Below are 11,572 nucleotides of genomic sequence, written 5' to 3' on the forward strand. Positions count from 1 at the left end.
GGACAAAACTGTAAAGTGCAGTCTTTAAACATACACCAAGCTAATGTACACAAAATGCTGAGCTGCATGTTGATCACTGTATTGCCCATTAACTTAATCACTGAAGCATGGAGAAAGCTTCCACTGAAAAAAATGCTAGTTTGTAACATTCTGCAACCCATGTTATTACCTAAGTCATGTCTCATTTAATGTTGTTGCTGAAGGGTTGCTAAATGTGTGATATAAAAACCATGAGTCTTTACTTGATGGAGAGCATCTTTTCTCACCCAAGAGTTGCAGTTTCAGCCCAAAAAGGCAAAATGGCAGGCATTTACAAGCCAAAGGAGTGGACAGTGAGGCAGAGAGGTTTCAGGAAAGTAATCCAGAGTTTAAATTTTAAGATGAAAACCCATGAGGTATATTCTGCTTGAAGTTGAAATCCATGTCGCATCTGGCACTTGTCAGTCATGTTATAGTTTGTTCCCAAGGACATTCTGCATGACCCTGCTTAGTTTTTCAGAGAAGGGGAAGAAGAATGTGGCAACCAGCTGAAAAATGCAGAACATTTTGTCATCCCTCAGCACGCTGCTCTGGCAAAACATGGCAAAGCACAAATAGGACACCCCTACTGTGGTGCTGCTATCAGCAAGCATTACTTTGTAAGCCGTTATGTGAGAGACTGGCAAAATATGGAAAAACAAGAGCAGATTTCCTTGTAGACTTCACCTCAGTGATCATCATAGAATAGTTAGGGTTGGAAAAGACCTGAAGATCATCTAGTTCCGCCCCCCCTGCCACGGGCAGGTATGCCTCACACTAGACCAGGTTGCTCAAGGCTGAGTCCAGCTGGCCTTTAACACTGCCAGGGATGGAACATTCACTGCAGCAAAGCACAACAAACTCTTGAAGTTTCTTTTCAGACTGGCTGCTTCTCTACTTGGGGATAGGTGTACCGTACCGCCAGCTCTAAGTACACCTGGACCTGTGCCCATCACAGCAAGTTTCAGTTCCCTTCTGGTTACACCCTTGTGTTTCCTTTATCCATTCTGTGGGCACAGCTTGCAGGGAAGCCCACCCAGGTTTTCCACGCATGGGTGGAAATTATTCCAGGGGCAGACTCTGGTGGGATGCTTTCTTCTCCTTCAGCTCCTTGTGTTGATTCTGATCTCAATCATTTCCTCTTGCCTGCTACGTAGTAGTTATGCCAGTCGTTTTCCTTGAGCAGGTAAGGTCAGAGGCCCTGAGTACATGACCTGGTGCCAGAGGCAGAAAAAGTCTCTCTTTCAGTATGGTGAAGGTAAGTGCTGTGCATATGCTTGGGTGAGGGGTGAGTGGAAATAGGGCTCTGGGAGATGCCAGGTTTGACCAGGAATATGCCATGACTTCTTTGAAAAGAGCTAATATTCCTTCACTCCTATACCCTTGGGAATGTTCACTTTTCACGTAAATAATTTTGTTGCCAAATTTTTGTATTTCTTCTGGGGTGATGCCATTCAGCTGACTGACATGTGTAAGGATTTCTATTCTTGGGAAGTCTTCCAGCATCAAAAAAGCCACCCTGATAGAGTAGAGCTGCTTCTGAACAAGCCCTGGTTAAGTCTCTGCTTTGGTTGATGAGCTCCTGGTGCACTGCACTGAATTCAGGTTCCTGATGCTGTTCTGCAGTGATTTCTGATTTGCTTGTCACAAGACTTCATATGCTTCTAATGTTACCAGCATGTTAACTGACTGCTGAACTGACAACATAAGCTTTAATCCACACTGATTCTTTAGCCTTGTATTTGATGATGGAAGAGCTAAAGAAACAGATGGACCTGGTAGAAAGACTCACTGAAGCCCAATAACTTAGCTATCTGTTTTGTAACCAATGTGTTTCTTGGAAGTGAGAAGATTAAGTGGATCAACTTGTGTGCTGTCTGCCTAGTAGAAAGAAGCTTATTTAAGAGGGAGAGAGAATCTGTGCTTCAGTCCAGAAAGAAAATGGGTTCTACAGAAGACCTTGACTATCCTCAACACATCTTGCAGTACAGCAGTGGATTTTTAGTCTCAAAGGTAAGAAATAGTCTTGGATAGATGTCTAGCAGTATGCAGACAGAAATATTCAAGGTTCTCACTTTAGGGGCTGAATGTAAGTCTTTGGAATGAAAACTGGCTCATATGAAGGCATCCTCTCTACTCCTCTTAGCAGGAAGGAAATTTGGAAAGAAAAAAGATTTGAAAGTGATCTGACCCCTCAGGATAGACTTAACATTTATTGAGACCTCTCTGACCTCTGGGGGCTTGGATGAGGCTGACCTTCTCTGAATGAGGCTTTAAAAAAACACAGGGTTTTATAGCTGAGGGCTTGCTGTCTGATTGCCTCAGATATAGAAGGTTCCTTTGGTGGTGGGATTTTTTTCCCACTTTTCATTTCCAGAGTTTGAGAAACAGAGAGCTGACATGAACTGCCTTTTTCCTTCTTTATTAGCCATGCAAAGAACAAGATTTTTCAACTACCTTCTCAAAGAATTTCCGTCCTTCTCCCATGGTTTTCTGTATGGAGGCATCATATTATGCAGGCAACTGATCTTGAGAGCTTCTATGTGTTGCCTTTTTTCACATGAAAGATAGACTCTAGTATAATGTCTGTTTTTCCAAACAGCATTTGATTAAGGCACAAAGGTAGTACTAATAGTTCCACCTCCCTTATTGTTTACTGACATTTGCCTTTCTGTGGGTGAGCATATGGACATATAATTATAATATCCACTGCAGTGGAGATTTTTTCCTCATAACTATTTAGTTACATTTCCTATTGTCCCTTGCTACACCTCTTGCCAACATGGTAAGGTAAAGAATACTCTTCAGGTTGTGCAAATACTGCTGCATCCTATAGCTCCTGAAAGACAGAGCTGACAGTAAAGAGAGGAAAAATGAATCATGAAAAAACCTCTTGTGCTCTTGGGGCAAAAAGCAAGAAAGTCTTGAGAGTATGTGCCCTGAAACTAAGGAAGAGCCAGGAACATTCACACCCAAACCAGGTCTCTCAATGTGAACCTTTGTGAGCCAAAATCATTGGCTGGCTTTTCCAGAAAAGGAAAAGAAATGGGAAAAAAAGGTGCAATGCAAGCACTTGATGGCATTATCAGTGTTCAGAGAAACTTCAGTTTAACCATTTGTCTTGTTTATATGAAATATGCTTTTTACATGAAAAAATATTATTATGTGTATATTTTCTCCAACAAAGCTTTAGAAATGCAGTAGGCTTTTGTGCTTTCACCTGACACATCACTCCTACCTTTCCTTTCCCCCAGGTTATGTTCACTGCTTGTGAGCTGGGGGTGTTTGATCTTTTGCTGGAGTCAGGGGAGCCTCTGTCCATGGATGCCATTGCTGCACGCTTGGGTACCAGCACCACAGGGATGGAAAGACTGCTGGATGCCTGTGTGGGGTTGAAGCTCTTGGCAGTAGAGCTGACACAAGAAGGAGGTAATAAAAGCAGAAGAAGGGGAAGAAACTATAAGAGTTAAATCTCTGATGGTTTGGCAAGTGAGGCAAGGTGGGGGGAGGTGATATCTAATCTTAGTACAGTTGGCGGAAGGAGAAGAGGATCACTTGCGAATGTCATGTCCTTTTCAACTGAAAGAGAAGAAGCAAATGCCAGCATTATTAAATAAAGGTGTAAAGTAGAGCCTAGGTGAAGCGCTTTATATCCCTAAATGTCTTTGTGGAAGAGCCTCAGGGACCTTGGAGAAGATATTCAGGGTCTCTGCAGAGGTGGTCTCAAGAAAACTCTGAGGTGTGGGCATGATTTTGAACCTTAAAACAAAATGCCAGGGTAGATGGACAATGGCATGATTTAAAAACATGTTTTATTTGTCTTTGTGGTTTTACCACCATGTGAAGTATTTAGTTAGGTTGCTGATCTGAACTGAGAGGTGATATTAAGTTTGTCCTTGCAGCAGAAATGTTGAGTCCATGGGGTCAGGAGGGATTTCAGACCATCAGACCGCTGGTCAGGACTGGCCAGAGTCTTGCAAGTTGTATCCCCTGCTTTGACTTTTGTTGTCTGTCCCTGTTTTAGGGCTTACAGTAGTTGCTCAATGAGTTTAAGGAGAACAGGATCTATCTTTTACATTCCTTTTGTGTGACAGTCCCATGGGTGAGTGATGCCACTGCAGATGTATTAGAGGAAGCAGGGGGAGATTTCTGCGAGTTCTTTAGGCATTCAGTCTCTCTGTAGAAGGTCCTAACCTAGTGAACTGAGAAGGGAGTAAGTGTAGTTAGCATGCTGTTTTGGGGACTTGCCTCCTGCTTGCTGATCTTGTTGACTGGCAAAGATGCTTGTCTGCAAGGGCTTCTTGTTTAAGTAGGCTTCTGCCTTTGGTGTGCTCTATCAGTAAATAATGATACTCATAAAGAATTCCTCTTGCTGTTCTTGAAAGAAATGTTTGGTGCTAGAGTAAGTATAGGTAAGTATTGCTTACTCAAATTGAATGAGGAAACATACATTTCAGCAGCCCTCAGCCACTGCTCATTGTAGTGGAAAGATTGATTGTAGAAGCAATGTAGTTGTGTCTTTGGTCATGTGGACATCTCTTGGTGACAAATACCATGCTGTGCAGTAGGTTTGGCAAGGTGGTATATACATGTTAATAAACATATTTATTTCACCTATTAGCCCTCTACAGAAACACAGACATTTCCAACATCTACCTTACAAAATCAAGTCCCAAGTCTCAGTATCATATTATGATGTATTACTCCAATACAGTCTACTTGTGCTGGCACTACCTGGCTGATGCTGTGAGGTAAGGAGGAATGTTGTGTGCTGTCTGTTGCAGACTGCTTTGTGGCATCTGTGTGGCTGCTCTGAGTAGTGTGTTTCTGGGGAGGGGCACAATGAAGATGCTGGTTGGTTCCCAGAAATAAAAAACAGCAGACCATTTCAGCTTGTAATCCAGCCTATATGTATGCCGTTTTTTTTCTTGTTTTCCATTTGTGTGTGTTTTTGTTTACCTTTTCTTTCTGTTGGTAGAGGTGACCCAGGAATCAGATTTTATGTGTTTGACCTTGAGGAAAGCATTTGAACATTACGGTGTCTCTTAATACATCACATTAAATGATGGGTAATGATGGCTAAGGTTGTTTCTGCAAAGATGTAAAGGAGTAGTTTAATATGGGGCTGGAGTCTTCTTGTTCAAGTCTGTGCAACAGATGATTAAACATGGTGTGTATCATGGTGATGGTTGCACCAGTCTTGTGCCTTTATCTGAGACATGTTCCCATAAATCATAGAATGGTTTGGTTTGGAAGGGACCTTAAGGATCATCAGTTCCAACCCCCTGCCATGGGCAGGGACACCTTTCACTAGACCAGGTTGCTCAAAGCCTCATCCAGCCTGGCCTTGAATAAAAACAGTCACTTATGTGAAAGGCTGAGAAATACATCAGCTTATTTTTGGGTGGCAAATGAGGATGCCTTTACAGCCATTACAAACAGGCTAGCATATATTCTGTACAAAGTTAAGCACCTTTCACAGTGATGAACTAGATGAAACTGAAGCCCCAAGGTGTATTTGGGATAAAAGAAGTAGAAATCCACACTCATATGCCTTTTTTGATTGCTATTTTAGAGAAGGAAGAAACCAGTATGAAAGAGCTTTTCACATTTCATCTAAAGACCCTTTTGGAGCAATGTACAGGTAATCAGGATATTTATAGAAATTATTATTATTATTGTAGATAAAATTAATGTTTTTAATTATGGCTCAGGACAATTAAATATGATTATGTGAAAATCCCACTCATCAGAACTCATCACACAGCATTTTCCTTTCCCAACAGTATCCATTACTGGGACATTGTCTAATATTTTGGGTAGAAGTGTATCATTTCTTATTCTGAAAAACATATCACAGGTCTCCTGCATAGAAAGAATAATATTTGAAGGGGGGGAAATAAAATCCCTTGGAAGCCTGAGAATTAGCATCATAATATACTGTTGGACTTCACTAGTCTTAATTCCATATTTAAATGCATGAATACATAGCTGTACCCTTCTGCTAGGTAAGTTTATATGGCAAAAGAGTGTATTTTGTGTCAATAAAACCAGACATTAGTGTTTAACTAAGACTACTAATAACATTTCTACAATAGGAATCTCCAAGGATATGGTAAATTACCTGTGCCGCATCTGTTTGCGTTACTAGATCAGAAGAAGAAATGCTGAAATTCATGGCTGGCCAGAACTCGGTATGGAGTGTATGTGGCAGGGATGTACTTGTTGCATTTGATCTTTCCCCTTTCAAGAAGATCTGTGACCTGGGAGGTGAGTGTCATTAGATCTTCTTTAAAAGCCTCTAAACTGTCTTCTGATAGTGGCCTCTCCTGTTCCTCCTCTTCCCTTTGGGCAACATGTGGTGAGCAAATGTATTTTGCCAGCTTCCATGAGGCTGAATGCACTGAATGTGCTATTGTCTGCATCACTTCATGAGAAGTTGCTGAGCAAGTTGGTTTTGTGTCAGCACCGACCTTTTTTTGCTTTCTTCCCAAAGGAGGTGGAGGAGCTTTGGCCCAGGAGTATGTTTCTTTGTACCCAAATTCCACGGTCACAATTTATGACCTGCCAAAAGTCATACAAGTGGCCAAAGAGCAATTTGTTCCACCTGAGGAGCATCGTATCGCTTTCCAGGAAGGTAGGTGTGGACAGTGGTGTAGTGTTGTCACAGCTGTTGCTCCTGAGCCCCTTGTCTCTGCTCAGAGGTACCACACTGGGGGGCCAGGTCTCCAGTTGCCCCTTATGTTAGCAGTCCCATATTGCAGCCTCCCTAGCCCAGATCTGCAGTTCATTCCTACCACAGGGCAGTCCCAGTTGTGCATCTGCAGCTACTTTCTATCAGAGACAACTCTGTTATTCAGCAACCTGGAGACTTTTTACTCCTGAACAGCACTATTTCATTTCTTCAGAATGAGAGTATTTTAACACAAAAATAAGAATAAAAAAAAGTCCTGCAGTTCTGAAAAACTATCATACCATGTTACAAATCTTCCTATCACTCCCTTTTCTCCTGCACAGACCTCCTGGCAGATGTGTGGGAGGCCAGGCCTGCTCTGAGCAAGGGGTTTTCCTTCTCTGGGAATGATTTATTACTTTAAAGTCCTAAGAGATGTCAGGCTTTGAATGTAAGTGAGCTAGTATGCATTTTTCTTGCCCAGTTCATAGTCTTTGTCTTAGCAATGGTCTTTGCACCATCTATGATGAACATGAGTGTAGGGAGATCTAACTTTAAATGTTTACAAAAGTCTTCACAGTGTTGCAATGACAATATTGCTTGAAGCTCAGAGAGTGGAAAGAAGCCTTGAGGAAGGGAGGGAGTATATAAAAGCAAAGATGGAGGATCACAGGAAATGTTATGTGTGACGGTGGTACAAAGAAATGGGAGAAGAAATGTCAAAGTAAGGTGCAGAGAGAAAAATCTGAATGTAATACATGAGGTACTGAAGAAAAGGTGTGATGATGCAGGTAGTGCTAGGAGGTGATTTTTTCTTAATGATTTATGATGTTTTTCTGTTGTTACTGAAGGTCTTTGAAAATCTGCTTAGAAAAGGGGATTTTTTTTCCTTTTTTCCATGATAGAAACTGAGAGAAACTGTCTCCTCTTCTGAAAGCTTTATGAATCTGAATTGCTGTCACTGGATAAAACTTAGTCTCAAATGCTTTCCTATGCATCAAAGGTTGAAGAAGAGCTGCTGCTTTTAAACATTTTAGACCTTCTTGAGACTGAATGAAAAAAATACGCAATGCCACAGATGTGAGTGATGGACATGGGAAGTCCAGAGTTTCCAGAAATGGGCAGAACTGAAAATACTTGTTTAACTTAGCCCGCTGTGGTTTAGGGGTTTTGTGTAATACATGTATTCTTGCTTTACAGGAGACTTCTTTAACGATCCAATTCCAGAAGCTGAACTGTATATTTTATCCAAGATATTGCATGATTGGGATGATGACAAATGCAGGCAGCTGGTGGCAAAGGTCTACAAAGCTTGCAAGCCTGGTAGGTGTGAGCTCTTGAAAAGCAGAGAGACTCCGGGCTATCAGTAACAAGAAGCATGCCAGTCTCTATGCTCAATTTGGGTTTCAGTGCAGGGATTTCCTTAGTTTAGTCTTCTGCTTTCCTAAGCTGCCATGTGCAGCTGAGCCAAATAGAGTTTGGGCTTCTAGTTTTAGTCTCCTTCTCTACAGGGACTTCTCTTTCAAGGTATTTAGGTGTAAGGATTGGGGATTTGGGGTATTGTTTAAATAGGTGTAGATGACAGTAAAAATCCCATTAAGCATCACATTGCACCTTCAGAGATTTAAAAACAGTGCCTACACAGCCAGGTTATCAGCAAAATCAGTAAGCTTCTGCGGATTTCAGCTGTGGGAATAGGAAATTTACATCTCAGCCATAACACCCCCTTCAGACTTGGTGCATGCGTACTTAAGTATCTGAGCAGAGGCATGCTCCAGTGCTTTTGTTTTCATTGTCTTCTGTGATGCTGAAATAAGACTGAATATAGAGGCTGCTTCTCCCTGAAACTAAAGGTTAGGATCTGACCTAGTAACTCAGCTGAAAAATACCTCATCTTCTCAGAGCTCGGTGTGTGTTCTATTTCTCTTTATTCAACTAGGCGGTAGAGTGCTGCTGGTTGAATCACTGCTGAACGAGGATAAAAGTGGGCCTTTAGAAACTCAACTGTATTCGATGAATATGTTGGTCCAGACAGAAGGAAAAGAGCGAACAGCAGCAGAGTACAGCAAGCTCCTCAAAGCAGCTGGCTTTGGAGAGATTCAAGTCAAGAGGACGGGAAAACTTTATGATGCTGTTTTAGGAAGGAAATAATAACACCTCTTTCATATATTTACAAGATAGAGTAAGTCAAGAAATGTGATATTCTCACAGGGGAGTCATCAACTCAGCTTTTATTTGAAGTAGCCAACTTTCTTGTATTTGCTCCTGGTGCATTGTCAGGAGAATCAGTAATGACAGATATTGAACATGAATGGATTACGAGTCTTGCAGCCTGACTAGGGCTTGCCTTTGGGTCTGAAAGGGGGAGAAAGAAGTCAACACCTGTACCACAAGAAATAACCCAGAAAGAAAACGTGCAGTGTGTTGGCTTTAGATCTTTTCATTCTTTCCAATTTCAACAGTGTATCTAACAAAAGCAATGCTGAATTTATAATCAAATAAAATTGATCCCTGTACTGAGCTCTGTTACCTGAATTTTTATTCCTGGGGAATTGATATAGTATTGATATGGAGAAAACTCCAGGAACAAACTTGCCAAGAAAGTTTTCAAGCTGACAAGCAGGTATTCTTTATCGCAGAGCCAGGAGACACGGGGGATAGCTCCTCCTAATGTGTGTCTCCCCATTGCCACACAAGCCATCCTTTTATAGCCGCTGGGCACACATACGTATTCATGAGGCTACGTATGGATTACGTAATTTTCCAGAAAGCTCCCCGCATGCGCACAGAATTGTGGTGGTGGTCTCTGAGGGTCGTTTACTTCTTCCAACAATCTTCATCACTTCTGGCAGCCTTTGAAGCATGTGCAGTAGATACTCATACCAGTTTAATTGTTCGTTAGCACCAGAGACATAATAATCCTCCTGTCCTCCTGCTTATCAGTTAGTTTAACTGAAGCCCATCCTGGACACCTGCGGCTCCCAGTTGCTCTTTATCCCTGTGTCCTGTTCTTCCAGACTGTTTTTCTTAAACTATGTCACAACTATAACAACTATAACGATTTATCTTGTGAGAACTCTCAGTATGTTCTCTAGCTGTACTCTATTTTTTTTTCTCTATGTATCGTGCACCTCAGTAATTTTCCATTGCTACTGTTACAAAGCCATCAAACTTAACATTACTGAAATCTAATTCTAAAGGTTTCTATATTCCATTTTGTGATTTTGTGCCCCCTTGTTTCAGTATAAACAAAGCAAGTGACATCTCCGTATGGTTAGTCTTTTCAGGAGAACTCCTGTCTGAGCCTTGGGCAGTTTGGTGTGAAAAGTGGTTTATTTCCTTTAGATTTTGGTATCAGTTATGAAGAATAATTTTGTAGCTTGACTGGCTGAAGCCCAGTGATGCTCTTTACAGCGCAGGCCCTGAGGTGACACCTAAGAGGGAGAATGATACAGCCAAATCATTGTTATACACAAGGGAGGGCCTTATTGCATGCCTCCTGCAATTTCTTTAAATCGTTTGATCAAGCACAACTGGCCATAATCCACCCAGTTTTCTGGGAAGCGGAATTACAGGTTACTGGAGTGAGAAACATTTGCAGAAAGGCACCAGAAAGACTCTTTGCAGCTGTGGCTTGAATACAAATTGCATTTGTCTATTAAGCTGGATGCTAGAAGGGCCTGAGACAGCCTTCTCAGTACCCATCTGCTAGAGTCTCCTGCTCCTTTGATTGTAGGAGGAGCGTAGGGAGAAAGCAGCCTCAGTAGGGGAAAGCTGTCTTTTTTGTTATATTTTGTGATATCAAAATCAAATCACAAGGCTGCAGTGGCCTTTCTCATCCTTAAAAGCAACGGAGCACAGTTCATGAGCCACTGTTGCAGGTAGCAGATTTATGTTTAAGTAGGATCTCACCCTGTAGGTATTGACAGGATATTGCGGGTATTGACAGGATATTGCAGGAGTTGGGGCAAGTGTTTTTGGAGAGTTCCCTCCCAAGCTGCAGTCATTGTGAAGGTTATGTGGCATGAAGGTGACTTTGCCAGGAGCTGCAGCCTGTGAGTAATGTGTTCTGAATGCTTGCTCACTTTCCAGACAAAGCGAGGTGTTACATCCTGCAGCAGCCAGGCACCAACACAAATAGTGAAACAAGGCTGACCTGGTCTTTATTTGGAAGGCCCAAAGCAAATGGCTTAGTAGAATAACTAGTTTAAAAAGACAGAATAAGAAAAGGAATATAGGTAGCAAGTAAATTTTGCATCCATTCAGATGCTAGGCACCCATGTTTGTACAGCACTGGATGGAGTCCAGCTGGATTTTTCTCCTCAAATGTGAGGTTTGTGGATGTCTTCCATCTGCATGCCATTGCAGCAAAGCAATTTTGATGATGTACAAGTCATAATGCCCCAATTAATATTGGTAAAAAGTGGTTACCAAAGCCACAGATGCAACTCTCCATCTGTCCATCCGTCTGCCAATGGACCATTATTTTTGGAGTGCAAACTGTTCAACAGCTGTAGACCAGAGGTGAATGCCTGAGTTATTTTGCTAATGAAACATTAGTTATCAGGAAATCACATCCTGAGTGCTGCTGAACCATACCCCTCCAATTTTGTCAAGGGCCTCTGAAGTACAAGAACAGGGTAATACCTGAGGACCCAGGGGTATAAACAGAAATCACATGTCACCAGTCACAGATAAATGCAACTGAAAAAGGTGGGCAGAAACAATTTTACAGCAGAATTTGAAAACATGTAGACTTGTATAGCAGACTCACAGAGCTGCCCATGTTTAATCACATTGCAGAGATGTCTGTAAGGAGAATATATAGCAGCAATGAACCCAAACTACTCAGTATTTGCACTTGTTCAGAACTTGTACAGA

At 41.8% G+C, this 11,572-nt stretch overlaps 1 protein-coding gene across 1 annotated transcript; it reads left to right on the top strand.

Annotated features, from left to right (window-relative positions):
• Nucleotides 1–1,174: 1,174 nt before the first annotated feature.
• Nucleotides 1,175–9,211, top strand: ASMT (acetylserotonin O-methyltransferase). Its single transcript, XM_057411806.1, has 8 exons — nt 1,175–2,031; nt 3,273–3,447; nt 4,640–4,769; nt 5,594–5,662; nt 6,170–6,288; nt 6,515–6,655; nt 7,892–8,014; nt 8,631–9,211. The coding sequence occupies exons 1-8, from the start codon at nt 1,960–1,962 to the stop codon at nt 8,840–8,842; spliced, it is 1,041 nt and encodes a 346-aa protein (XP_057267789.1). The 5' UTR covers nt 1,175–1,959; the 3' UTR covers nt 8,843–9,211.
• Nucleotides 9,212–11,572: the final 2,361 nt, after the last annotated feature.

The sequence above is a fragment of the Pezoporus wallicus genome, unplaced genomic scaffold (genome assembly GCF_028554395.1).
Source record: "Pezoporus wallicus isolate ANWC-B61680 ecotype Strahan unplaced genomic scaffold, APGP_CSIRO_Pwel_v1 contig_2372, whole genome shotgun sequence".
In the NCBI taxonomy this organism is placed as follows: Eukaryota; Metazoa; Chordata; class Aves; order Psittaciformes; family Psittacidae; genus Pezoporus; species Pezoporus wallicus.

Bases quoted from the DNA above. Each gene is read 5' to 3' on its own strand.
- ASMT (XM_057411806.1), top strand. From the start codon at position 1,960: ATGGGTTCTACAGAAGACCTTGACTATCCTCAACACATCTTGCAGTAC. The intron at 6,289-6,514 runs GTGAGTGTCATT...TTCTTCCCAAAG, and splicing joins GAAGATCTGTGACCTGGGAG to GAGGTGGAGGAGCTTTGGCC. The intron at 8,015-8,630 runs GTAGGTGTGAGC...TTATTCAACTAG, and splicing joins CTACAAAGCTTGCAAGCCTG to GCGGTAGAGTGCTGCTGGTT.